A 25,676-nucleotide genomic window follows, 5' to 3' on the forward strand; every position below is an offset into this window, starting at 1 on the left:
AGTTCACTCAAACGCTGGATTTAAATAGAACATATAATACGTTCGGTAAAATACACAATGCCACGAACTCCAAGTTTGGCAGTTGTACTATTTAAAAATGTAAAAAAATGTAAACCATTATACACGGACTTGAAAAGTAATTTAATCATAAACATTACTGCTAAAGTACTGTTGTATCCTGCATTGATAGACCTGCACTGATGATGACAACAGAGATTGTTGAAACGTCTGCATGATGTATTCTATATCCATCAGTACTTTGGCAGTAATGTTTATGATTAAATGTTAACCAATCCTGTAATATTTGAGGAATTTTTTTTCATTTACCAGCCAGTTCTGAATTTGTCGTTTCATAGGAAGTTGCATCGATCTTCAGTATTGCGTCACAATCAGTGAACAAGAGACGACAATGCGAGTGCACAACCTAGCGGCAAACGTGGATGACAAGACTGTAAGTAGGACCCAGGTGAAAAAGGAATCACTGGGAATCGGAGAGTTCTACCCTCTGACTAGTAACAGCAAGTGAGTAACTCTTAAAACTATTTTGCATTTATGCCTCATGTTATTTTACCGGTAAAACTACTAACATATGAATTGACACCAGACAAAGATTGCAAATATCGAAATTTGGCGTAAAAGGACTGGTAATACATTGACAGTAAGACGGGAAAAAGATTACGAACTAAGTTTTAAGCTCCTGAACTAACGTTTTAAGTACGTTTTAAGGTTATTGTTATAAGGAAACCCCATTTTAACCTAAATGCATTAACCGATATATTTTTGTACATAATTTACTTTTTAAAAGTTAACCAGGCTTTTTGTGTCACCTGTAGGTATTTGAAAAACTTTACTAATGTAAGTTTATACGTTGGTACATTGTTTAATTTTTCCAGCATCTTACAAAAGTATCAAAAAACTATTATACATTGTTAACCTTGCTCTAGGATTGGTTTGGAATCCCAAGCATTATTCTAAGGGCAAAATAGTGCATGATATATCATTATTGTTCGTTATGGTTAGGGTCAAATGTGTTTATAATAGCAAGCCTGAGGGAAAAAAGTCTAAACTCGTATAAGCGTAGTAGAGAGCAAATAAGTTAACCAATTATAAACGTTTAACATGCTCTATGGCGCCCCATGTGTTTCCGATCTGTGATATTCGACGTGACTATGTTGGTGTACGTTTAGTTGTGCTTGGTGCCTTGTGAAAGACAAATGTGGTTTTCGCTGTCGCATTTTATATGCTGGTTTTACTCTTTTGGTAAAAAATGCTTTTTGCCAACTTGCAGGTCTAGATCGAACTAAACATGCGTGTTACTAGTGCGCTATTTGAAATGAAATCACAACTTGCACTGTAGGTACGTGGTGGCACGTGGTATGGATAACGGACCAATCACAGTGTGGAATATAACACGTGGTCGATGTACAGGCGAAGTAGTCAGCATTGAACGTGGCTTGCTCGAAAAGAACGACGTCGTTGTGGTGAAGGACGTTCAAGTCATTGTGCTCTCGGATAGAGGGATTTCCCAAAAGGACGCAGCGCAGCATGTGAGTATTAGAGGGCTTGAAAACACCTCATATGATATAATGTAGTGATAAATATACTAACTCTACAGACAAAAACTTGTGAAAAAGCCTTGTTTTAATAAACAACTATAAAATGATTGTCTTTATTTCTAAAATTTTCCCTAGTTTCGACTTTTTTTCTTTTAATAGTTTCAACTTCGTTCAGTATTTAATTCACCCTATGCTCGCCACCATAATTTTGGGACCTAATATGAAACAAACTTGTTTTTATCAAATGAAAATACCACTGGTAACAATATTAACACTGAAACATGTCAGCTTGTATAATTCGTTTTTATGTACAAAATTGGAACGGTGAAAGACAAAATATATTTTTGCAAATAGTGGCTGTAATGCAAATATTTGTGTAAAATCGCCAATTTGGAAATCACCATCTTTTCCCAGTCATCCATTTTTAGCTGGATCATTTGCAAAATTGCATGTACATGATATGTGGTGTTTCTTAGGTGTTTAAGACCCTCTTTGTTTACGATTTGAGGACAAAGAAATATTCCAAGAAGCTGCACCCTGTCGAAATTACTATCTGCCCGCCCTCCGAGTATCACGTGCTTGGTTCTGATAGGCTGATCGCTGTGTCACATGACCGAAGCCATTTTGTCATATGGAGTCTCGTCACTGGATGCGTAAGTGCCGAGTGACAAAAACTAAGAAGAGTAGTTGTTTTGCAAATAGTAATTAAGAGTAGTGGCATTGAACTTTCAATATGTGCAGATTTGGTTGCTTATTGTCAGTGAAAATATAAGTATGTACAGATTGAACGATCATAGTACACCAGGCCTATTGAATGCGTAATACCGAATCAAGTCGGTCTCCCAAGCACTATAACGCCTTCAATAGGCCTGGCGTAGTATAATTTATCTATGAGTGTGCCGTGATCGCTAGCTTCAGCGCTGATCGCAGCGTGGTTGTACTCACCTCAGCAGATTGAAATAAGGTCCGAAAATTCCAATTGTTATGCAAAAAGTTTAGGTTTTGCAATTTTCATTTGCTCAAAAAACAAACAAACAAACAATTTCACACATCGATAAATTCCGTTTAGGTGATTTCCCGAATTCCTTTGGACTTCAGCAAATACGTCATGGCTGAGAAAGAGGCCAAAGCGAAACAGAATGACAAGAGATGGAAAAGACGCAAAGAAAAGGTGAATTTGTTAATTTATGCAACCGCCAAAAGCAATCGCTTCACAAGAAAACAGCACATTTTAATTAAATCTAGTCAGCTTGCACCAAATTCGATTTTTTTATTAAACACTGAAACTAGTACAGACGAATCTGGTTTATTGCATAATCCGTTCAAAATTATAGAAATAGAAAAGCCAATTCTGGTCCTAGATGACGTCTGGAAAGTCGCATAATCCGGATAATTGCATAAAAAGCTTATGCGATTTACCAGGTTAGTCTGTAGAACCCAAACTAAACTACAATGATCTTAATTTATTTGCAGTCGAAAACTCATGATCAAACCAAGAAAATACATCAGCCCCATAGTGGGGGAAGCCCTTGTCATTTGTCAGAGGACGAGCGAGGTCGATTGATTGATCAAGTGTTGCTAAGCGACGACGAAAGCACCCTCCTCTGTTCGTTTTACGGTCGCCACGTTGCAGTGATTGACGTCGAACAACATCGCCACATTCACACGCTGACAAGCAAGAATTCCATGCTGTTATTACACCAGGTCAACTTGTTTGCTTGAGAAGATTGAAACTTTAAAATTTGAATGATAGTAGAACACTGAAATAGACAACAGTACATAACAAGAACTATAACATATGGGTCAAATATACCCTTTCGAAACACTAGTTTCGTATCTTAGCAGGCCATGAATATGCAAATTTAATGGTCGGGTATGTTTGTGCAACTGTTTGGCTGATCACTCGGGTTCTGGCTCGGCTCGGCCCATCCCTAATATACATCTAAGTTGTCAAGTTGATAAAAGATCCAATTTTAAATTATCTTTGTATGGTTTAGCATCTACCATGCAGTCTTGGGGAGGAAAAAATTTTTTTGAATTGTTAATGAGGAATTCGTGTCTAAAGGTTGGGAACCACTGTCATAACACAACTTTTCACTTGCAGGCCAAACTAACATATCGCGGCTGCCATCTAGTGCATACAAACTATGATGACGTAAATAAGACGTCATATCTCAACGTGTGGAGCCTACGTCAGGGCTGCGTCATCAGAAGGCTTAAGAACGAGCCTTTGGTTTGTGGTCTTGCTGTGTCAGAAAACGCAAATAAAATTGTGTTTGCAACAGAAGACAACTTTATCAAGATATGGGAACCATTCAAGTATGGTTAAGTTAGTTCAAACAGTGAAGCAAAATACTGACACATAAAATAGTATTTTCATTTTCACTCACCACAAAATTGCTATTGTATTTAAACGTACCACGTGTAATGTAAACTTATGATTGCAACACTAAAGTTGCTTTGCTCTGGACTTTTTAACAGTTTGGTGTTAAGTAATTATATATTTAAGTTGAGGGCCATGTTTTGTAAGTTATTAAGCCGTATAGCACAGAGTGATGGGGAAGCCTTATCCAAAATCACCAAAAAATACCTAGAAAACACATTTTTTATCCGGTATTACTGTACAAATCACAGTACGCCAGGGCCATTGAAGGCGCTATACCGAATCAGCCGGTCACCAAGCATTCACCACCATATGGCAAGGCGTAGGCTAGAAAAATCTGCATAGACGCTTCAGGGCTGATCCCAGTTATGAATTTATGTTCTTCTTAACTATTACTGTACAACATTGTTTTTCGAAAAACACTTGTTTCGGATAAATAAAAGCGTTAAGACACTCAGTCAGGTGCTACCATAAGCATTCTTGTTGATGTGTTTGATTTAGTGTACGGTATTTAAGAACATTTGTTTGGAAACACCGACATAAATTAACACATGTCTGTTGAATATTTTACCAGGCGCGGTGCACATCGTCGTATACCAGGCTACGATGGTTTGCGCATGCGCAGAGGCGCCGGAAAACACCACACGACAAGCGTTTTTCTTGCCAAATCGGCCACAAAAGCAATACTTTTCGCTCATGAAATTTCATTGTGGGATCTAGAAAATGAATATGTGATTTCCAAATTCACTCCAGATGTACCGGTTCGTTATTTATATTCTTGCAAAGTGTGTTCTAGAAAACAGGGCTTTCCACATTTTAGCTCAATACCTCTACTGAAATTAAGTGGAAACATTTCGTTTTTTCTTTTAAATACTGAATTCGGCTGTAAAAAAATCTTTTGCTTTGATGTCTTAAGCATGGGCTTACCTTGCCAAATAGTTTTACAATTACAAACTTAACACAAAAGTTTTCTGTATAAATTGTAGTTTTTAAGACTGTGGGGGCTTAGTTTGCCTAAAAGTTAATCTGTTGTATGCAGTGGTGGGATTTAATTTTTTTGTCAGGCATTTCTATCACAAAAGTCATATTTTTCAGTCATGTCTTTTACAAAAAGTCCGTTGAGAGTAACCAGTAATGCTAACCGGTTCGCTGATCTTATAGAATTTCGTGAGACGGTTATATAGAACCGGTGCGAACCGGCTGAATCCCAGCACTGGCTGTATGCCACACTAAAATTGCCAATTGGCTCTTTAGGCTGTATTGTTCTTTTTGCTTGTTTTTTATACTCGCGGTTATGGAAAGCCCTCGTCTACAACACCGCATAAAAATTCTTTGTATTTGTACTTTCAGTTCAGTTGTTGCACAGTGGCGATGGATGGCCGTCTTATCATCGCTGGTCTACGGGACGCCCCCAGGGTGGTTACACTTCGCCTAATGTCACGTGACTTAAACGCAAGTCAGTACGGCCGCGTGGCGCTGGGTGACGCTGCGGAGTCAAAAATGTTTGGCGAAAGAGAGGAAATTGACTCCGAGAGCTCAGAAGATGAGATGTCTGGTGTAGAGTAAAACTACATGGAACTTAAAAAGAAACGTCTTTATTTACAACTTGGTGATTTTTTTTGTCAATGTGCCTCGATTATCGCAGTTTGTCATTGTTTTTTTAAGTTACTTATATTTACAAAGCGGTAATGTGCCAAATATGTTACAAAAAACTTTACAGACATTTGGGGGTAAAAAGCATTGATTTATCTTAATTTACAGATGTTAAATGGGGCCATTATAGGTGATTGTGTTCAGGTTGTTTGATTACATAACTACTTTTCAAATGTCTGATTGAAAACCTGGAGATCTCCAGAAGTGCCTTAGTGTTTAAATAAACAAAGGCAAGTAATGTAGTGATGTAGGCCCAATAAGCAAGTGTAAGTTTATGTAAAATTTGCTAACTAACAATACTACATTTTTACAACAATTGAATAGAACCCAATGTGTTTTTGTAATCCTTTTTATCAACAACACACAATAACAAACGACAATTTTTAGGCCTACCAAATTGTCAACAAAAAAATTGTAAACAGCCACTTTGTGTGTAGAAAGAAACTAACTATTACAGTCTAGTTTGGATTAAGCTACTTGCAGTATATTCAGTAAGCAAATATCAGAAAGCTGCCAGAAAAGTGTGCATTTTTATATTTAACTTATGAATTTAGTTTTCGAATGGCCAATTACCTTTTATTAAAAAGGGTAGCATGCTCTTAAGAGGGCGTTGGATAGGCCTTATTTGGAAAAAAAGTAATCACTTTAATTCAGTTTTAAAACGACTGTTTAAAATGATTGAATAGTGCAAAAGGCGAATATAGCACTCTGGTGTTTTTACAATCAGCTCCAAATGATTCACAAGCTGGTTTAAACCTGTTAAAATCTTAATTTTGAGAATATGTTGAAATGCTTTTCAATTATCTGGTAAAACTGTTCCCCAAAAATGTTTTCTTTTTACGACATCACCATTAGACACGCTTGAGCAAGTTTTGCAACAAGACAACCAATCAGCGTTAATTCTAATTTACGCATGTCCAAGTCGTTCTTTGTTTAGATATTTGGCTAGAAAAGATGGCGGCTGGATTGCTGGGCGGTAAGTTGTTTGCATTTGTTTTTTAACCGTGTTATACAAAAGTAAATGCATTGTAATAACTGTGTCTGTCCTTATTTAAAGCATGACTGACGTTTTTTGCTGTTTACGTTGTTTTTGCTTAGATGCTAGCTTATATCTTTAAGTTTTAAATGCATCTAAACTATTTTTAAGTTACATTAGAATTACATTGAACATTAAACACAAAATTATAATCGGAAGCTTTTTGTTGGATTAGCATTACATATCAAAGTTTTTAACAACCTGTAAAGTTAACTAAAAGTTGCAAATTAACCTGATTGCAAGAACAACCTGCCTTGGGCTTTGTGACGTCACACAACAAAATTTTGTCACAATTAGAAGAGATTTAGGGAAACTTTTTCATGTGTATTTTTCATGTGAGTATTCTTGCATACTAGAAATGTTTAAAGTAAATAACATCAAACGCATATTACCATGATTTTTTCTGTGAAGTCACAAATGTATGTTTATTTCACAATAGGATAAGACAGTGGTTCCCAAACTGTGGGCCATGGCCCAGCACTGGGCCACCAAGACATTTTCAATGGGCCACAGAGCCATTTAGATAAATTCTACTGTTTTGTAATACTGTTTTAGATAAATTCTACTGTTTTGTAAAAATACTGCGCTTTGTTTTAAAAAACGTAATTTTTGCAAAGAATTCTGAATCTTGTAGCCAAATTTCAGGAGCATGTATCTCATTAAAAATAAATTGCTGGAAAATTTCGCCTGTTTTTGAGTTATTTTTTTGTTTGTGTCCAAATTTACAGCACGTGGTGGGCCACGAATCGCTATTAAATAGACATTAGGGCCACAGACCCAAAAAGTTTGGGAACCCCTGGGCTAAGATATAAAAAAATTTGCGTTTTAGTCTGTATTTTTTTATTTACTTTATATTTAGCTACTTATTGCTTCATTTGACGTTTTGTCTCTAGATTTCCAATCTTCTCAACTGGACTTTATTAACGACTTTCCATCCATTTCGCAACTGACGTTCTTCAACTTCAAATATTTACTTGTATGTAAACATAGGAGTCTGTCGTGGGTCAACTAGGATTTTAGAACTGTTAGGCTTAACGTAGGCTAACTGGCGTTAGGATTGAGTGACCTACTCTTTGTCCGAGAAGGACCCGTGGAGGAAGTCTTTCTCAGTCAAAGAATGGTCCAAGTCTATAGGGGTGCTGCTATGTCAGTCAGTTGGCGCTAGGGCTAGAAGTAGAGTGGCACTCGTTAACTAAGGTTAGGCTAGGTAACATAGGTGGGGTACGTTTGGGATTCGCGCGCCACGTAGGGACCTATCTTAGATCGTTTCGTAGCTAGGTGTGGCGCGTTGCTAAATGGCTTTAGCTAAAATAAGGTGCGCATAGAAACACGGTCTGGGCATGGCCTCGACCGCATTGCATTGGCCGCGGTGTAGGCGGAACCGAGCACCGGACACAGCTACTCTCAATGATAGCTTAGGCCCGTAAGCTGGAGAGGGCCGGCATAGCATTTTGCCTGAAAAGTTCCGCGATCCACCCTGATAGGGCGCAAACTGTTTTTAAATTTCACAGCCCTAAGGTTGCGTGAAATATTTGGGTCATTGGGAGGACATAAGGGGCAAGGGACGTGATGCTATGTTGTTCAGTTATACGTTGTAAACATCACAGTCCCTTTAAAACAAATGTTCGCGCTTATGTTAATTGTAAAGTTAGGGTTGTGGTGATTGTTATTGGACTTGATCGGCTTCATTCTTGCACAAGCTTTTAATCAAATAATTTTATTCAATAAAAAAGCGTGCAATGTGGCGTTTACACTAAATCATTATACAAAAAAATACTTGTACATTTTGTCTACTACCATGTCCCAAATCAAATTCGCCGATCAAGTCCTGTTTTGTATTATTCGTGGATATAGGCTAACTTTACTCACTACTGTTAGTTCTAAATTCCTATTTGACCTGGCCTTCCAGTCACTATGGGGCACGATTTGGCTGTTCGGATGGCTATAAAACACGACAGACTCGCCATTTTACTTTTTAAGCTATGTTGCGGCGGTTGTATACAGAAAGATTAGTTGAGGCAAGTTTTCGTTCTGTATGTTTAACGTCGGCCACACTGGCGATGGCGGTTTAGGCGCTTTTTTTAGGAACTGCTGGGCGTGTGTCTCGGGATGAAAGAAGCAGAAAAACAACCGAATCGTCCCAGACATTGTATTTGCTGGTTTCCTTTCTGAGGGACATATTTTGACTTCTCTTTTGACTTTTTCAACTGCTTTTGTCCACCGAGTTTTTGGCATGGTTGCACAAAATATTCAATCTGGCATAGATATTGTCAATTCCCTCAACAGTTTTGTTTGACTTAAAAACTGCATTGCTAAACACTAGAAGCTGCTCTGAATGTGTTTGGTGATAGGTACTTTAAACTGAACTAATGCAAAAGGCCTTGTTGAATTATTGTAGTTGTGTTTTTAGGTTGAATAACTTTCGGTAACTATCCCTCTAAGATTGATTAAATTTTTAAACAGTAATAGAACTGGTACATATTTGGACAGTTTACGTGCAATTGTTATATTTTGCTATTGTTAGATGTCATATGTCGTATAACATCATCAGTCGCCCCTAACCTTGTAAAATGGTCAATCGATGGGATAATTAAATACGTTTGTACACTTATTGCCAAAATAAAATCAGTAGTATAAACTTCCAGCGTACAACTTTAACACACCTATCCCTAGCAGCACATTAAAAACACGATGTGGATTGGGACCTGCCTGGAACAATATTCCAAAAAAAAACGTTGACAAATGCAAAATAACATTTATTTGTCTATATGCACCATTTTTTGCATTGTAAAATTGTTTGTTTCGAGATTATTCTGTCGTTTTCCCTTTTTCATCAAAAAAATGTGTGCAGCGTTTGCTTTTCTATCCTTTTTGTTTCCGTTACATAGACCAGTTCTTGGGGGTGTTGTGCATTTTAGATCAGCCTGTCAGGTTCTTCCTGTCAAACTGTATGTGTTTATGTGCATCGCTCGCTGGTTCGGTTGTACTAACCATATAAACCGCCATCGTCAAGCGTATGTTGCGAAAATGCAAATTTAGCATAGGGTTTAGCTGTTGGCCAGTCTGTATAACGATTCGTAGAAGTTTTTGCTCTGTTTTGAACGACAAACTTTGCTCCAAGTAACACTTGAGGTTAGAGGTATTTTGATATCAAACACTAACTGTATTTTGTAGCATATGTGTATTGGTATGTGTATTGGTATGTGTATTGGTATGAACCTATTATGATTTTGTCTTTGTAGGTTTTATAAACGGATTTTCATTGGGCCGACCAATAACCCTTACAATGCGCCAACCTAACGCATTTAAAATAACTTCCACACCATGTGTCCTTGATGTACATGCCTTCTGCCGGATTTATATATGAATAAACTGATTAGGCCACCTCTGTCAAAATGCCATCATCTTTGCTAGCAAGCTGAACTGCTAAAAACATTTTAAGATGTCAGCAACAGGAGGTTGCCTGCAAAAAGCTAGACAGGAAATTGTGCACAATGCTTATGGTTTGCCGAAAAATCATCCTTGAATTCAATACAGTTTCCAAATTCTTTCTTGTGGTTAGAGACTTAAATCATTTCCTGTTTGTGGAAACTGAAATCATGGGTGCAATAGCCTGTTGATTATAAGATGGCTTGTTTGGAACTTTAAACACCGGCAAAACGTGCGGATAGGTTTAACAAATTGGTTTAAACCTAATATGGGTCCAAAAATAGCCAAAAGCTCGCAGTTGCTGGTACAACTATTGTGAAGCCTAGTAAAATGACTCGCAGTATTTCACAAATCATTTCTAGCAATTTTAATCAAGTTTCCGAGGTAATTTGATTCTGGTGCTGTATCTTTAATAAACCCCTTGTCCAAAACTGTTGCATATTCTTAGGATTAGGTGTGTTCGATTTTGTTTGGCGTCAAGAACCAAAAAGTACCTTCATGTCCATCAGGCTTGCTACCTTACATTTTGTGCTTGCTGCGTAGCAAATTTTGTTGCTGCCCCGAGAGATCTTTCCTATATTCAACTAATGCGCTGCTTCACTTTGTCCATAGAAGCCAGATTCGTTGAAGTACTTAAACAAGGCGTATACATCAATGATACTACGGTATTGTATTAGATTTGATTATAAACGAGTATACAGACACGATCGCTTACTGCACAAGGTTAGTTGTGACATTCGGACAATAGGGGGCGACTTTTCACAAAATTGCACTTGTCAACTCGGTTTTATTCCAGCCTAAAATGCGATCGGTTACAACAACAGACAAGCATATCTACACGGATATACGCAAACTTTAAAAGCAGGATATAGTAAAATAACAACAGCATCAGTTTCAGTTCCAGTTAAATTGTCACAACAAGGTTAGCGACGGCCGAACGGTCGAGGTGTGGTTGGGGCCTCGCATTCTGTTACTTTGCATCCACAGCCCAACACGATATTTTGTGTGTGTGTTCGTGCTATGCTATCATCGCAAAGCATGAGGAACTCTCTGGGCATAGTCTCCGGCAGACAACACTTGCATTCGCCTGGGAAAAATAAATAAAAAATTGGTTACATTTGAAGTCAGACCAGATTGGTATCCGAGTAAAGATTTTGTGCTATTAACCTTGTACCATTATACCATAACATGGCACTTATACAAATCAGAAATCGAAGCAATACATTGCCCCAAAATTATGGAATTGTCCTCCAAAGGAAGTTAAAAATACAATTTCTACAAGGGAATTTATTTCAATTATCACTTCTTTTTTGTGCATGATGCGATAGCAACAAATAACTGTAAAGTGGATATTTGGTTCTTAGCAAGGCGCTTTTTGTAGTTTTTCGACATTCCTCCACTCCACGTCACCCCACAAGGTCTCACTTACCAACGCACACTTGATAAACCGCATGTTTTTTTGGCCACTAATGTTATTATTGCCGTTGTGTGTGTTCTTCCTTCCGGCGCTTAAAACTATCCGGTAGGGATTCTTTCGGTGCTTTCTTTTCCTGTCATACACTACCCTATTTCCCTAACATGGGTGGTTAGTTTATAGGCCCTCTCGACTGGTCCCACCAACGTTCCCTTCCGGTCGTGTTTATCAACACCGCACCAATTTTACTTTCCTGTGAGCCCCAGTCTCCTAACGCTTTATACTACTGTGTAGCTGCAGCGCGATTAGGTGTCGTCCACCAATTGTGCTTTTCACTGTTTTGCGCTCCATTACGCAGCTACTTCTGGCTTGGAGATCGTTTTTAGTCCTATTGTGTCGCTATGTTTCTTTCACCTAGCAAAATAAACTCAACTCAAGTTTGCAGCTTCTCGCTTTATGTGGGTGACTTTGTCTAAAAGTAAATGTTGCTGTGAATAAATAAGGCTGAGTATTTATCGTTACTTTGTTGATTCCTGGGTAACCCTGACGTGCACCAACTAAAGATAATGGTTAATTACCTTCCATTTCCCCAGTAACATCGTTGATTGTGTGTTTAGTGGGACAAGAACCGACACAGAAACTAATTTCAACTTGACCAGAAGTCCAGCATTCGTGGCTGTCAACTGTTGCGTTCAACCTTGCTGTTTCAATTCCAACTTCACACGGGAAAGTGGTTTCCTCACCTATGGGTACAACACAAAATATTTACAGGAGAAATATTCTTTCGATATTAAAACCTACAAACAAAACAAAAACCAAGTGTCACAATTTTTCAGTACTCATATTTTAAACACTCCAACTACTTTATGTCATTCAGCAATTCTTGAATCCAAAACTTACAGTATTTGCAGCAGTTATCGGTTGAGCTGTTGGTTCTTTCCTTTCCACCCTTAGCAAGGCATTCAGCTAAGTCAAACGGAGGACATGCATATTTTTCGTAAGCATTTATGTAGGGACAGTTGGATGTTTCGTTTACCGCACATGCGGCCGCACGACAGCGATCATCCAATCTTATGCTTGTGTTGACCTGAACGAGAATGTGTTTTGATTAAATTTGATTAAAATCGCGTACAAGTTGGTCCTTATAAGAATTGACTTTTGTAATAGGCCTTGATAGCAGAGTTCTGCTCTCTGTTGAACTAAAAAACTGTTTTTGGTTTATTATCGCGTTTTTTTGAGGTTATTAAGATCGTTTGGTATAGAGATCCCTTTGTCCAAAACTGCAAAACCATCGGGACCTTAAAAAACTAGCGTCCATGAAAACGTTCTCGTCTAAACGAAAGATACCATCTGAAATATTTGTATTTAAACGCAAATATCTAATTTGAATTCAAAGACTGTTGTTCTCTGTCATAATGAATACCACTTACCGGATATTCGACGTTTTCCATTACACATTTATCGCACTCGCATGTGTATTGCGGGCAGTAACCGGAGTTGGTTTGAATGCGTTTCTGGCCAAGTTTGCAAGTGAAATTCCATTGTTCGCACGGCGTGCACTCGTAACTTGGACAGCAGGGACCCGTTACATTGTTTCGTTGTTGTATCTAAAAAAGATATGCGGTTAAAGAATGGATCGGTAACAACTAAGATATACTGTGTGGAAGACATGCAATGGAAATAAACAAGCAAGTTTATGCCTTTACAAAGCAAAACAAGTGCCTGTTACTACATACGCAGTTGACGTTTGACTTGATTCGGAAATTGCGAAAACAGTTTGTAAGGATGTTCATTTACGATTGGGCTTACCGTTGTTTTTTCATGGCCAACTGGGCAAGAGAAATCATCCCACTGATCGCAAGCAGAACTTAGGGTCGAATCATCTTCACAAACACAGGAGTATTCGGGGCAGCAGTCCCTGGTGTTCTCTATTGTGCCAGTCCGCACTGACTGCATGTATTTCGGACATGTCTCATTTTCAGTTACGTTGAAGCAGGAAAGTTCCAATGCCATCTCTTCCTTGCACACACAAGAGTAGCCTTGACAACAGGGGTTGGAGTCAGGTGTTTGTTCAAACTTTATTGCCATCTGATAAGGCGTGCAGTGAATATGCTCATAAGCTGTCTCCGAATCACACTGCAATCTTGGATCGTTTGTGGTGGTTTCAACGCGACATGTCGTGCTATTCTCCGGGTCCTCATGTAATGGAGAGCAACTCTTCGTTATCATACAACCGTCACCCGCATCTATTTTCCGAGTTGTCCCAATTGCTACAGGTTTACCGTTGATCATACACACGTCGCATATACAACTGTATTTCGGACAGCAATTGTTTGTGAGTGGATCTGTCTCGGAGGACTCAGATAGAGAATGGTTTGCTGGACACATCGGTTTGGTACAGTTGTCATGGCTGTCTTGGCATACAATTTTGTATCGAGGACAACATTTCTGACCCGGGTTTTCTTCAATTGTCTGAGGCTCGTACTTTTCATACGGCATAAGAGGTGTAGGGTAGGGTGTGTACTCTATCGGGCATTGAGAACAGGTGCAGTTGTAGTAAGGACAGCACTGTCCATCAACTGGGGTACGTTGGCGTTCTTCTCCAAAACCACATTCGATGTTGTAGCCTGAGCAATGCGAATCTAGTTCGGGTTGTCCGTAACACTCGCACGTGAGAGTTTCACAACAGTTGTTGGTGACTTCATATGTTGAGTTCATTCTTCCCTCCATGTCACATTGTTTTTCAGTGACCCTAGACTTTGGACAATTCTTCATCAACATGGTTTCGTTGTTGCACACGCATTTATATTCCGGGCAACACTGTTCTGATGAAGATTCCACAAGCTCAGCGTGTTCGTAACCTTTCAGGCAGTTGCCCTCAAATGTGTCCTTGTCTACACACGACAAACTTTCGTTGTATGTTACTGACATGGTGTAACATGAATCGGCTTGCTGTGGCGCAGAGCAAGACCACGTGACTGTACATCCGTTTTCGGTTCCGTTAAAGTATTCACCAACATTGACACGTGAATTGTCAGGCGCTTCGCAACTGTCGCAGATGCAGTTCCATTTGGTGCAACAATCATCTAATGTTGTGATATCTTGTGCCAAGTAACCTGGATCGCACTCTGGTTTGTTGTCGTCGCACGTTTTGCAAGTACAGTCGTACACTGGGCAGCAAGGACTGTCAGGATTGGTACCGGGTTGACTTGTTATTGTCACTTCCCTGTCATCCCTGGTGCATGCATCGTTGGTTGAATTGTATTCGGGACAAAGATTTTTAAGTTGCTTTATGTCCTCGTTGCATGTGCAGTTGTATGTGGGATAACATCGTTCCTCATTTGCAGGATATTTAGTCTTCATCTCGCCAGGATAATCGCATGTTATTTCCTCATTTACTCGGGTTGTGTTGCACTCTATGAAATGAAAGTAAAGTAATTTGAAACTTTTCTATTAAACTCACATATATTAGCTCATTCCAAAATGTTTCCATTTCGTATCAGATGCAAAATCCATGTGAAAAACACACATCGCAGGAGATTATTGACCTCCCTATTTGAGCTATACGTGTAATGGTACTTACCACAATCATAGTCTGGACAACATTTTTCGTTTTCTATTTTCACAGCATATTCTCCTTCTCGCTTGCAATGGCGTGTCTCGAATTCTTCTTTGGTTGTACAGTTGAACGGTACTAAACAAAATCGCAAAGTAAAGTCGTTAGTTGACTGAGTAAACAGAATGCAAGCAATCTGGTTTCAGTTCGTTATTGGCGATTACAAATATGTTAGCACTTCACAGGTTTAAAAAAATGTTTTAGTTTAACAGTAAAAACAATTTTCTTACCACAATCATATTCCTCGCAGCAAGGTTCAGGGTCTTCGTCGGGACTTGCGTATACCTTCTTACTCTGGGTAGTGCAACGAGGACAAACCTCCGATTCGCAAACAGGAAACGTTTCAGGTACAAAGCAACCATCTTCACCGCGGGCTGTGTTCCTGCATGTGTAGTTTCTAAGACATCTGTCATCGCCTCTTGCCTGCCAGGAGCTGTCAACTTCTCGAGTGACGTTGTTGTTATCTTTGCACGACGAACACACGCATTTTGATTTCTTGCAGCCGCAAGTATCTGTTTCAGATATCTCTTTGTAGCCATCTGGGCACGAAGATACCTGGAATAAACAATTTTTTCAACTGTTTTGGTGCCTAAACATCACTTGGTACAGCGTACAATACTAGGGTTTGTTTCTCTATTTCTGTGTTTGCGTACAAATGATTGACACCTGATATTGTAAAAGTAAAATACTTCTTGTTGGGAGTTGGCTTAGGAATTGTTATATGTGTCCTCCTTGTGTGGACTGATTCTACATGTTTAATGTTTGTTTATTTTAACATTTTTATCTAATTGGCCACAATGTTTCACGAATATTACAGATATAACTGAAATGTTCATCCAATGTTTTAAACAGGCTTTTTGTACCTGTGATTGACATGATTTGCATACACAAGCATAGTCAGGACAGCACGGGTTAGATGATGTAGTGTTGAGTTCTACAACTTCACGATTGTCATCAAAACAACTGATAAAGGCATTCTGATATGTATGACATCTATTCTGATATTCTGTCGAATCATTGTAACATTCACAACGAGTACAAAGTCTCGAGCCTTCGAAATATTCCACCTGCTTCTGTCCAGGATAAGAGCAAGTTTCATTGCGGCATGCTGGAAGATAATAAACAAAAAATAATTTAGTAACATCAAGTTTTCATGCAACGGGCCCAGTATTTGCCCGAAACAAGTAATTTTGATTGTTTAAAGGAGCTAACATAGAGAGGACTATTTTGGAGATCAGCACTTTAAATATGAGTAGTTATTTGTTTGCATTGTTTGTGTTACACGTTCTTTTTTCATTCCAAGCATATGAAGGTATACTTTTGTTGTTTTCAAATGTTCACAACGTGTTTTTAAAGGAAACATTCAACGGCAAGTGCTGCAATTAAAATAGGATACGTTTTGTTACCCTCTCTTGGTCTTTATTGTATGTCAAAAACATCTGTACTTGAAAATAAATAAAGCTAAAGCAAACCCAAAAGTTTAGTTATTTTATAATTTTCCGGAAGTGTACTTACCGCAGTCGTATTTTTTGCAACAAGATGAAGTGTCTGTCTCTACTGTCTCACGGTTGTTCGGCTTACAATTGTGAAAGTCGAACTCATCTTTGCTCTCACAGGTCAAACTCTCGTTTTTGTAAACCGTCAGCTCGTAACATGACTCTCCTGCTTTTTTGTTGTCTGAACACATGTATTGTATCAAGCATCCATTGTCATCGGTCATATTCACTGAAGAGCCACGGGATATGAGGGTACCGTTGCCTATGTCACAAGAATTGCAAGTGCAGTTTGACCAATTGGAACAACAGTCTTCATCGGTTTTCAGATCCTCTGTAATGTAACCAGTCTTACAGCTTGGTGGCGATGAGTTCTCACATGTTTTGCAAAAGCAGTTGTATTTCGGACAACATGGGGAGCTTGGGTCGCTTCCTGCTGGCTCCGATTCCACTGCTTTCTTGTCAGACGTACAATTTGCTTCTTCAAACTGTGTGGCTGTTTGGCAATCCATCCGAGGGTCGTAGGTTGTTACTGGTGTGCGGCATGTGGTCGTATTATCCGGGTTCTCATGTTGAGCGGAACAACTCTTCGTTATCATACAACCTTCGCCCACGTCCTCATTCCAAGTTTCATTGATCGCTACAGGGTTACCGTCGATCATACACACGTCGCACACACAGCTGTATATCGGACAGCAGTTGTTGGTGAGTGGGTCAGTCTCGGTGGAAACAGATACAGAGTGGTTTTTCGGGCATTCCGGTTCGGAACAGTTGTCATGGCTTTCTTGGCATACAATTTTATACCGAGGACAACATTTCTGAGCCGGATTTTCTTGTATCGTCAGAGGCTCGTACTTTTCATACGGCTTGAGAGGTGTAGGGTAGGGTATGTACTCTATCGGGCATTGAGAGCAGGTGCAGTTGTAGTAAGGACAGCACTGTCCATCAACTGGGGTACGTTGGCGTTCTTCTCCAAAACCACATTCGATGTTGTAGCCTGAGCAATGCGAATCTAGTTCCGGTTGTCCGTAACACTCGCACGTGAGAGTTTCACAACAGTTGTTGGTGACTTCATACGTTGAGTTCATTCTTCCCTCCATGTTACAATCTTCTTCAGTGACACTAGACTCTGGACAATTCTTCATCAACATGGTTTCGTTGTTGCACACGCATTTATATTCTGGGCAACACTGTTCTGATGAAGATTCCACAAGCTCAGCGTGTTCGTAACCTTTCAGGCAGTTGCCCTCAAATGTGTCCTTCTCTATACACGACAAACTTTCGTTGTATGTTGCTGACATGGTGTAACATAAATCGGCTTGCTGTGGCGTAGAGCAAGACCACGTGACTTTACATCCGTTTTCGGTTCCGTTAAAGTCTTCACCAACATTGACACGTGAATTGTCAGGCGCTTCGCAACTGTCGCAGATGCAGTTCCATTTGGTGCAACAATCATCTAATGTTGTGATATCTTGTGCCAAGTAACCTGGATCGCACTCTGGTTTGTTGTCGTCGCACGTTTTGCAAGTACAGTCGTACACTGGGCAGCAAGGACTGTCAGGATTGGTACCGGGTTGACTTGTTATTGTCACTTCCCTGTCATCCCTGGTGCATGCATCGTTGGTTGAATTGTATCCGGGACAAAGATTTTTAAGTTGCTTTATGTCCTCGTTGCATGTGCAGTTGTATGTGGGATAACATCGTTCCTCATTTGCAGGATATTTAGTCTTCATCTCGCCAGGATAATCGCATGTTATTTCCTCATTTACTCGGGTTGTGTTGCACTCTATGAAATGAAAGTAAAGTAATTTGAAACTTTTCTATTAAACTCACATATTTTAGCTCATTCCAAAATGTTTCCATTTTGTATCAGATGCAAAATCCATGTCAAAAACACACATCGCAGGAGATTATTGACCTCCCTATTTGAGCTATACGTGTAATGGTACTTACCACAATCATAGTCTGGACAACATTTTTCGTTTTCTATTTTCACAGCATATTCTCCTTCTCGCTTGCAATGGCGTGTCTCGAATTCTTCTTTGGTTGTACAGTTGAACGGTACTAAACAAAATCGCAAAGTAAAGTCGTTAGTTGACTGAGTAAACAGAATGCAAGCAATCTGGTTTCAGTTCGTTATTGGCGATTACAAATATGTTAGCACATCACAGGTTTAAAAAATGTTTTAGTTTAACAGTAAAAACAATTTTCTTACCACAATCATATTCCTCGCAGCAAGGTTCAGGGTCTTCGTCGGGATTTGCGTATACCTTCTTACTCTGGGTAGTGCAACGAGGGCAAACCTCCGATTCGCAAACAGGAAACGTTTCAGGTACAAAGCAACCATCTTCACCGCGGGCTGTGTTCCTGCATGTGTAGTTTCTAAGACATCTGTCATCGCCTCTTGCCTGCCAGGAGCTGTCAACTTCTCGAGTGACGTTGTTGTTATCTTTGCACGACGAACACACGCACTTTGATTTCTTGCAGCCGCAAGTATCTGTTTCAGATATCTCTTTGTAGCCATCTGGGCACGAAGATACCTGGAATAAACAAATTTTTCAACTGTTTTGGTGCCTAAACATCACTTGGTACAGCGTACAATACTAGGGTTTGTTTCTCTATTTCTGTGTTTGCGTACAAATGATTGGTACCTGATATTGTAAAAGTAAAATACTTCTTGTTGGGAGTTGGCTTAGGAATTGTTATATGTGTCCTCCTTGTATGGACTGATTCTACATGTTTAATGTTTGTTTATTTTAACATTTTTATCTAATTGGCCACAATGTTTCACGAATATTACAGATATAACTGAAATGTTTATCCAATGTTTTAAACAAGCTTTTTGTACCTGTGATTGACATGATTTGCATACACAAGCATAGTCGGGACAGCACGGGTTAGATGATGTAGTGTTGAGTTCTACCACTTCACGATTGTCATCAAAACAACTGATAAAGGCATTCAGATATGTATGACATCTATTCTGATATTCTGTCGAATCATTGTAACATTCACAACGAGTACAAAGTCTCGAGCCTTCGAAATATTCCACCTGCTTCTGTCCAGGATAAGAGCAAGTTTCATTGCGGCATGCTGGAAGATAATAAACAAAAAATAATTTAGTAACATCAAGTTTTCATGCAACGGGGTCAGTGTTTTCCTGAAACAAGTAATTTTGATTGTTTAAAGGAGCTAACATAGAAAGGACTATTTTGGAGATCAGCATCTTTAAATATGAGTAGTTATTTGTTTGCATTGTTTGTGTTACAGGTTTTTGCTTCATTTCCAGCATATGAAGGTATACTTTTATTGTTTTCAAATGTTCACAACGTGTTTATAAAGGAAACATTCAACGGCAAGTGCTGCAATCAAAATAGGATACGTTTTGTTACCCTCTCTTGGTCTTTATTGTATGTCAAAAACATCTGTACTTGAAAATAAATAAAGCTAAAGCAAACCCAAAAGTTTAGTTATTTTATAATTTTCCGGAAGTGTACTTACCGCAGTCGTATATTTTGCAACAAGATGAAGTGTCTGTCTCTACTGTCTCACGGTTGTTCGGCTTACAATTGTGAAAGTCGAACTCATCTTTGCTCTCACAGGTCAAACTCTCGTTTTTGTAAACCGTCAGCTCGTAACATGACTCTCCTGCTTTTTTGTTGTCTGAACACATGTATTGTATCAAGCATCCATTGTCATCGGTCATATTCACTGAAGAGCCACGGGATATGAGGGTACCGTTGCCTATGTCACAAGAATTGCAAGTGCAGTTTGACCAATTGGAACAACAATCTTCATCAGTTTTCAGATCCTCTGTAATGTAACCAGTCTTACAGCTTGGTGGCGATGAGTTCTCACATGTTTTGCAAAAGCAGTTGTATTTCGGACAACATGGGGAGCTTGGGTCGCTTCCTGCTGGCTCCGATTCCACTGCTTTCTTGTCAGACGTACAATTTGCTTCTTCAAACTGTGTGGCTGTTTGGCAATCCATCCGAGGGTCGTAGGTTGTTACTGGTGTGCGGCATGTGGTCGTATTATCCGGGTTCTCATGTTGAGCGGAACAACTCTTCGTTATCATACAACCTTCGCCCACGTCCTCATTCCAAGTTTCATTGATCGCTACAGGGTTACCGTCGATCATACACACGTCGCACACACAGCTGTATATCGGACAGCAGTTGTTGGTGAGTGGGTCAGTCTCGGTGGAAACAGATACAGAGTGGTTTTTCGGGCATTCCGGTTCGGAACAGTTGTCATGGCTTTCTTGGCATACAATTTTATACCGAGGACAACATTTCTGAGCCGGATTTTCTTCTATCGTCAGAGGCTCGTACTTTTCATACGGCTTGAGAGGTGTAGGGTAGGGTATGTACTCTATCGGGCATTGAGAGCAGGTGCAGTTGTAGTAAGGACAGCACTGTCCATCAACTGGGGTACGTTGGCGTTCTTCTCCAAAACCACATTCGATGTTGTAGCCTGAGCAATGCGAATCTAGTTCCGGTTGTCCGTAACACTCGCACGTGAGAGTTTCACAACAGTTGTTGGTGACTTCATACGTTGAGTTCATTCTTCCCTCAATGTTACAATCTTCTTCAGTGACACTAGACTCTGGACAATTCTTCATCAACATGGTTTCGTTGTTGCACACGCATTTATATTCTGGGCAACACTGTTCTGATGAAGATTCCACAAGCTCAGCGTGTTCGTAACCTTTCAGGCAGTTGCCCTCAAATGTGTCCTTCTCTATACACGACAAACTTTCGTTGTATGTTACTGACATGGTGTAACATGAATCGGCTTGCTGTGGCGCAGAGCAAGACCACGTGACTTTACATCCGTTTTCGGTTCCGTTAAAGTCTTCACCAACATTGACACGTGAATTGTCAGGCGCTTCGCAACTGTCGCAGATGCAGTTCCATTTGGTGCAACAATCATCTAATGTTGTGATATCTTGTGCCAAGTAACCTGGATCGCACTCTGGTTTGTTGTCGTCGCACGTTTTGCAAGTACAGTCGTACACTGGGCAGCAAGGACTGTCAGGATTGGTACCGGGTTGACTTGTTATTGTCACTTCCCTGTCATCCCTGGTGCATGCATCGTTGGTTGAATTGTATCCGGGACAAAGATTTTTAAGTTGCTTTATGTCCTCGTTGCATGTGCAGTTGTATGTGGGATAACATCGTTCCTCATTTGCAGGATATTTAGTCTTCATCTCGCCAGGATAATCGCATGTTATTTCCTCATTTACTCGGGTTGTGTTGCACTCTATGAAATGAAAGTAAAGTAATTTGAAACTTTTCCATTAAACTCACATATATTAGCTCATTCCAAAATGTTTCCATTTCGTATCAGATGCAAAATCCATGTCAAAAACACACATCGCAGGAGATTATTGACCTCCCTATTTGAGCTATACGTGTAATGGTACTTACCACAATCATAGTCTGGACAACATTTTTCGTTTTCTATTTTCACAGCATATTCTCCTTCTCGCTTGCAATGGCGTGTCTCGAATTCTTCTTTGGTTGTACAGTTGAACGGTACTAAACAAAATCGCAAAGTAAAGTCGTTAGTTGACTGAGTAAACAGAATGCAAGCAATCTGGTTTCAGTTCGTTATTGGCGATTACAAATATGTTAGCACTTCACAGGTTTAAAAAAATGTTTTAGTTTAACAGTAAAAACAATTTTCTTACCACAATCATATTCCTCGCAGCAAGGTTCAGGGTCTTCGTCGGGACTTGCGTATACCTTCTTACTCTGGGTAGTGCAACGAGGACAAACCTCCGATTCGCAAACAGGAAACGTTTCAGGTACAAAGCAACCATCTTCACCGCGGGCTGTGTTCCTGCATGTGTAGTTTCTAAGACATCTGTCATCGCCTCTTGCCTGCCAGGAGCTGTCAACTTCTCGAGTGACGTTGTTGTTATCTTTGCACGACGAACACACGCATTTTGATTTCTTGCAGCCGCAAGTATCTGTTTCAGATATCTCTTTGTAGCCATCTGGGCACGAAGATACCTGGAATAAACAATTTTTTCAACTGTTTTGGTGCCTAAACATCACTTGGTACAGCGTACAATACTAGGGTTTGTTTCTCTATTTCTGTGTTTGCGTACAAATGATTGACACCTGATATTGTAAAAGTAAAATACTTCTTGTTGGGAGTTGGCTTAGGAATTGTTATATGTGTCCTCCTTGTGTGGACTGATTCTACATGTTTAATGTTTGTTTATTTTAACATTTTTATCTAATTGGCCACAATGTTTCACGAATATTACAGATATAACTGAAATGTTCATCCAATGTTTTAAACAAGCTTTTTGTACCTGTGATTGACATGATTTGCATACACAAGCATAGTCAGGACAGCACGGGTTAGATGATGTAGTGTTGAGTTCTACAACTTCACGATTGTCATCAAAACAACTGATAAAGGCATTCTGATATGTATGACATCTATTCTGATATTCTGTCGAATCATTGTAACATTCACAACGAGTACAAAGTCTCGAGCCTTCGAAATATTCCACCTGCTTCTGTCCAGGATAAGAGCAAGTTTCATTGCGGCATGCTGGAAGATAATAAACAAAAAATAATTTAGTAACATCAAGTTTTCATGCAACGGGCCCAGTATTTGCCCGAAACAAGTAATTTTGATTGTTTAAAGGAGCTAACATAGAGAGGACTATTTTGGAGATCAGCACTTTAAATATGAGTAGTTATTTGTTTGCATTGTTTGTGTTACACGTTCTTTTTTCATTCCAAGCATATGAAGGTATACTTTTGTTGTTTTCAAATGTTCACAACGTGTTTTTAAAGGAAACATTCAACGGCAAGTGCTGCAATTAAAATAGGATACGTTTTGTTACCCTCTCTTGGTCTTTATTGTATGTCAAAAACATCTGTACTTGAAAATAAATAAAGCTAAAGCAAACCCAAAAGTTTAGTTATTTTATAATTTTCCGGAAGTCTACTTACCGCAGTCGTATTTTTTGCAACAAGATGAAGTGTCTGTCTCTACTGTCTCACGGTTGTTCGGCTTACAATTGTGAAAGTCGAACTCATCTTTGCTCTCACAGGTCAAACTCTCGTTTTTGTAAACCGTCAGCTCGTAACATGACTCTCCTGCTTTTTTGTTGTCTGAACACATGTATTGTATCAAGCATCCATTGTCATCGGTCATATTCACTGAAGAGCCACGGGATATGAGGGTACCGTTGCCTATGTCACAAGAATTGCAAGTGCAGTTTGACCAATTGGAACAACAGTCTTCATCGGTTTTCAGATCCTCTGTAATGTAACCAGTCTTACAGCTTGGTGGCGATGAGTTCTCACATGTTTTGCAAAAGCAGTTGTATTTCGGACAACATGGGGAGCTTGGGTCGCTTCCTGCTGGCTCCGATTCCACTGCTTTCTTGTCAGACGTACAATTTGCTTCTTCAAACTGTGTGGCTGTTTGGCAATCCATCCGAGGGTCGTAGGTTGTTACTGGTGTGCGGCATGTGGTCGTATTATCCGGGTTCTCATGTTGAGCGGAACAACTCTTCGTTATCATACAACCTTCGCCCACGTCCTCATTCCAAGTTTCATTGATCGCTACAGGGTTACCGTCGATCATACACACGTCGCACACACAGCTGTATATCGGACAGCAGTTGTTGGTGAGTGGGTCAGTCTCGGTGGAAACAGATACAGAGTGGTTTTTCGGGCATTCCGGTTCGGAACAGTTGTCATGGCTTTCTTGGCATACAATTTTATACCGAGGACAACATTTCTGAGCCGGATTTTCTTCTATCGTCAGAGGCTCGTACTTTTCATACGGCTTGAGAGGTGTAGGGTAGGGTATGTACTCTATCGGGCATTGAGAGCAGGTGCAGTTGTAGTAAGGACAGCACTGTCCATCAACTGGGGTACGTTGGCGTTCTTCTCCAAAACCACATTCGATGTTGTAGCCTGAGCAATGCGAATCTAGTTCCGGTTGTCCGTAACACTCGCACGTGAGAGTTTCACAACAGTTGTTGGTGACTTCATACGTTGAGTTCATTCTTCCCTCAATGTTACAATCTTCTTCAGTGACACTAGACTCTGGACAATTCTTCATCAACATGGTTTCGTTGTTGCACACGCATTTATATTCTGGGCAACACTGTTCTGATGAAGATTCCACAAGCTCAGCGTGTTCGTAACCTTTCAGGCAGTTGCCCTCAAATGTGTCCTTCTCTATACACGACAAACTTTCGTTGTATGTTACTGACATGGTGTAACATGAATCGGCTTGCTGTGGCGCAGAGCAAGACCACGTGACTTTACATCCGTTTTCGGTTCCGTTAAAGTCTTCACCAACATTGACACGTGAATTGTCAGGCGCTTCGCAACTGTCGCAGATGCAGTTCCATTTGGTGCAACAATCATCTAATGTTGTGATATCTTGTGCCAAGTAACCTGGATCGCACTCTGGTTTGTTGTCGTCGCACGTTTTGCAAGTACAGTCGTACACTGGGCAGCAAGGACTGTCAGGATTGGTACCGGGTTGACTTGTTATTGTCACTTCCCTGTCATCCCTGGTGCATGCATCGTTGGTTGAATTGTATCCGGGACAAAGATTTTTAAGTTGCTTTATGTCCTCGTTGCATGTGCAGTTGTATGTGGGATAACATCGTTCCTCATTTGCAGGATATTTAGTCTTCATCTCGCCAGGATAATCGCATGTTATTTCCTCATTTACTCGGGTTGTGTTGCACTCTATGAAATGAAAGTAAAGTAATTTGAAACTTTTCTATTAAACTCACATATATTAGCTCATTCCAAAATGTTTCCATTTCGTATCAGATGCAAAATCCATGTCAAAAACACACATCGCAGGAGATTATTGACCTCCCTATTTGAGCTATACGTGTAATGGTACTTACCACAATCATAGTCTGGACAACATTTTTCGTTTTCTATTTTCACAGCATATTCTCCTTCTCGCTTGCAATGGCGTGTCTCGAATTCTTCTTTGGTTGTACAGTTGAACGGTACTAAACAAAATCGCAAAGTAAAGTCGTTAGTTGACTGAGTAAACAGAATGCAAGCAATCTGGTTTCAGTTCGTT

General features: G+C 39.8%; 2 protein-coding genes across 2 annotated transcripts in view; one reads left to right on the forward strand and one right to left on the reverse strand.

Moving 5' to 3' along the window:
* LOC145204886 (uncharacterized) overlaps positions 1-5,765 on the forward strand; it is a 28,185-nt gene extending 22,420 nt beyond the window's left edge. Inside the window, exons 29-36 of the mRNA XM_080077496.1 lie at positions 357-522; positions 1,358-1,547; positions 2,033-2,209; positions 2,626-2,727; positions 3,030-3,260; positions 3,661-3,875; positions 4,514-4,700; positions 5,290-5,765. Of these exons, the coding sequence (XP_079933622.1) occupies positions 357-522; positions 1,358-1,547; positions 2,033-2,209; positions 2,626-2,727; positions 3,030-3,260; positions 3,661-3,875; positions 4,514-4,700; positions 5,290-5,505 (1,484 nt within the window). The 3' untranslated portion in view covers positions 5,506-5,765. The remainder of the gene's footprint in view (positions 1-356; positions 523-1,357; positions 1,548-2,032; positions 2,210-2,625; positions 2,728-3,029; positions 3,261-3,660; positions 3,876-4,513; positions 4,701-5,289) is intronic.
* A 4,994-nt stretch (positions 5,766-10,759) lies between these two features.
* The window catches only part of LOC145205590 (uncharacterized), a 30,465-nt gene continuing 15,548 nt past the window's right edge, over positions 10,760-25,676 (reverse strand). The window contains exons 26-43 of the mRNA XM_080078322.1: positions 25,492-25,602; positions 23,561-25,324; positions 22,909-23,153; positions 22,276-22,600; positions 22,013-22,123; positions 20,082-21,845; positions 19,429-19,673; positions 18,796-19,120; positions 18,534-18,644; positions 16,603-18,366; positions 15,951-16,195; positions 15,318-15,642; positions 15,055-15,165; positions 13,281-14,887; positions 12,902-13,078; positions 12,372-12,558; positions 12,050-12,214; positions 10,760-11,144 (exon numbers count right to left, since the gene is read on the reverse strand). Coding sequence (XP_079934448.1) covers positions 10,981-11,144; positions 12,050-12,214; positions 12,372-12,558; positions 12,902-13,078; positions 13,281-14,887; positions 15,055-15,165; positions 15,318-15,642; positions 15,951-16,195; positions 16,603-18,366; positions 18,534-18,644; positions 18,796-19,120; positions 19,429-19,673; positions 20,082-21,845; positions 22,013-22,123; positions 22,276-22,600; positions 22,909-23,153; positions 23,561-25,324; positions 25,492-25,602 — 9,746 coding nt within the window. The 3' untranslated portion in view covers positions 10,760-10,980. The remainder of the gene's footprint in view (positions 11,145-12,049; positions 12,215-12,371; positions 12,559-12,901; positions 13,079-13,280; positions 14,888-15,054; positions 15,166-15,317; positions 15,643-15,950; positions 16,196-16,602; positions 18,367-18,533; positions 18,645-18,795; positions 19,121-19,428; positions 19,674-20,081; positions 21,846-22,012; positions 22,124-22,275; positions 22,601-22,908; positions 23,154-23,560; positions 25,325-25,491; positions 25,603-25,676) is intronic.

The sequence above is a fragment of the Phallusia mammillata genome, chromosome 8 (assembly GCF_965637545.1).
Source record: "Phallusia mammillata chromosome 8, kaPhaMamm4.hap1.1, whole genome shotgun sequence".
Lineage (NCBI taxonomy): Eukaryota > Metazoa > Chordata > Ascidiacea > Phlebobranchia > Ascidiidae > Phallusia > Phallusia mammillata.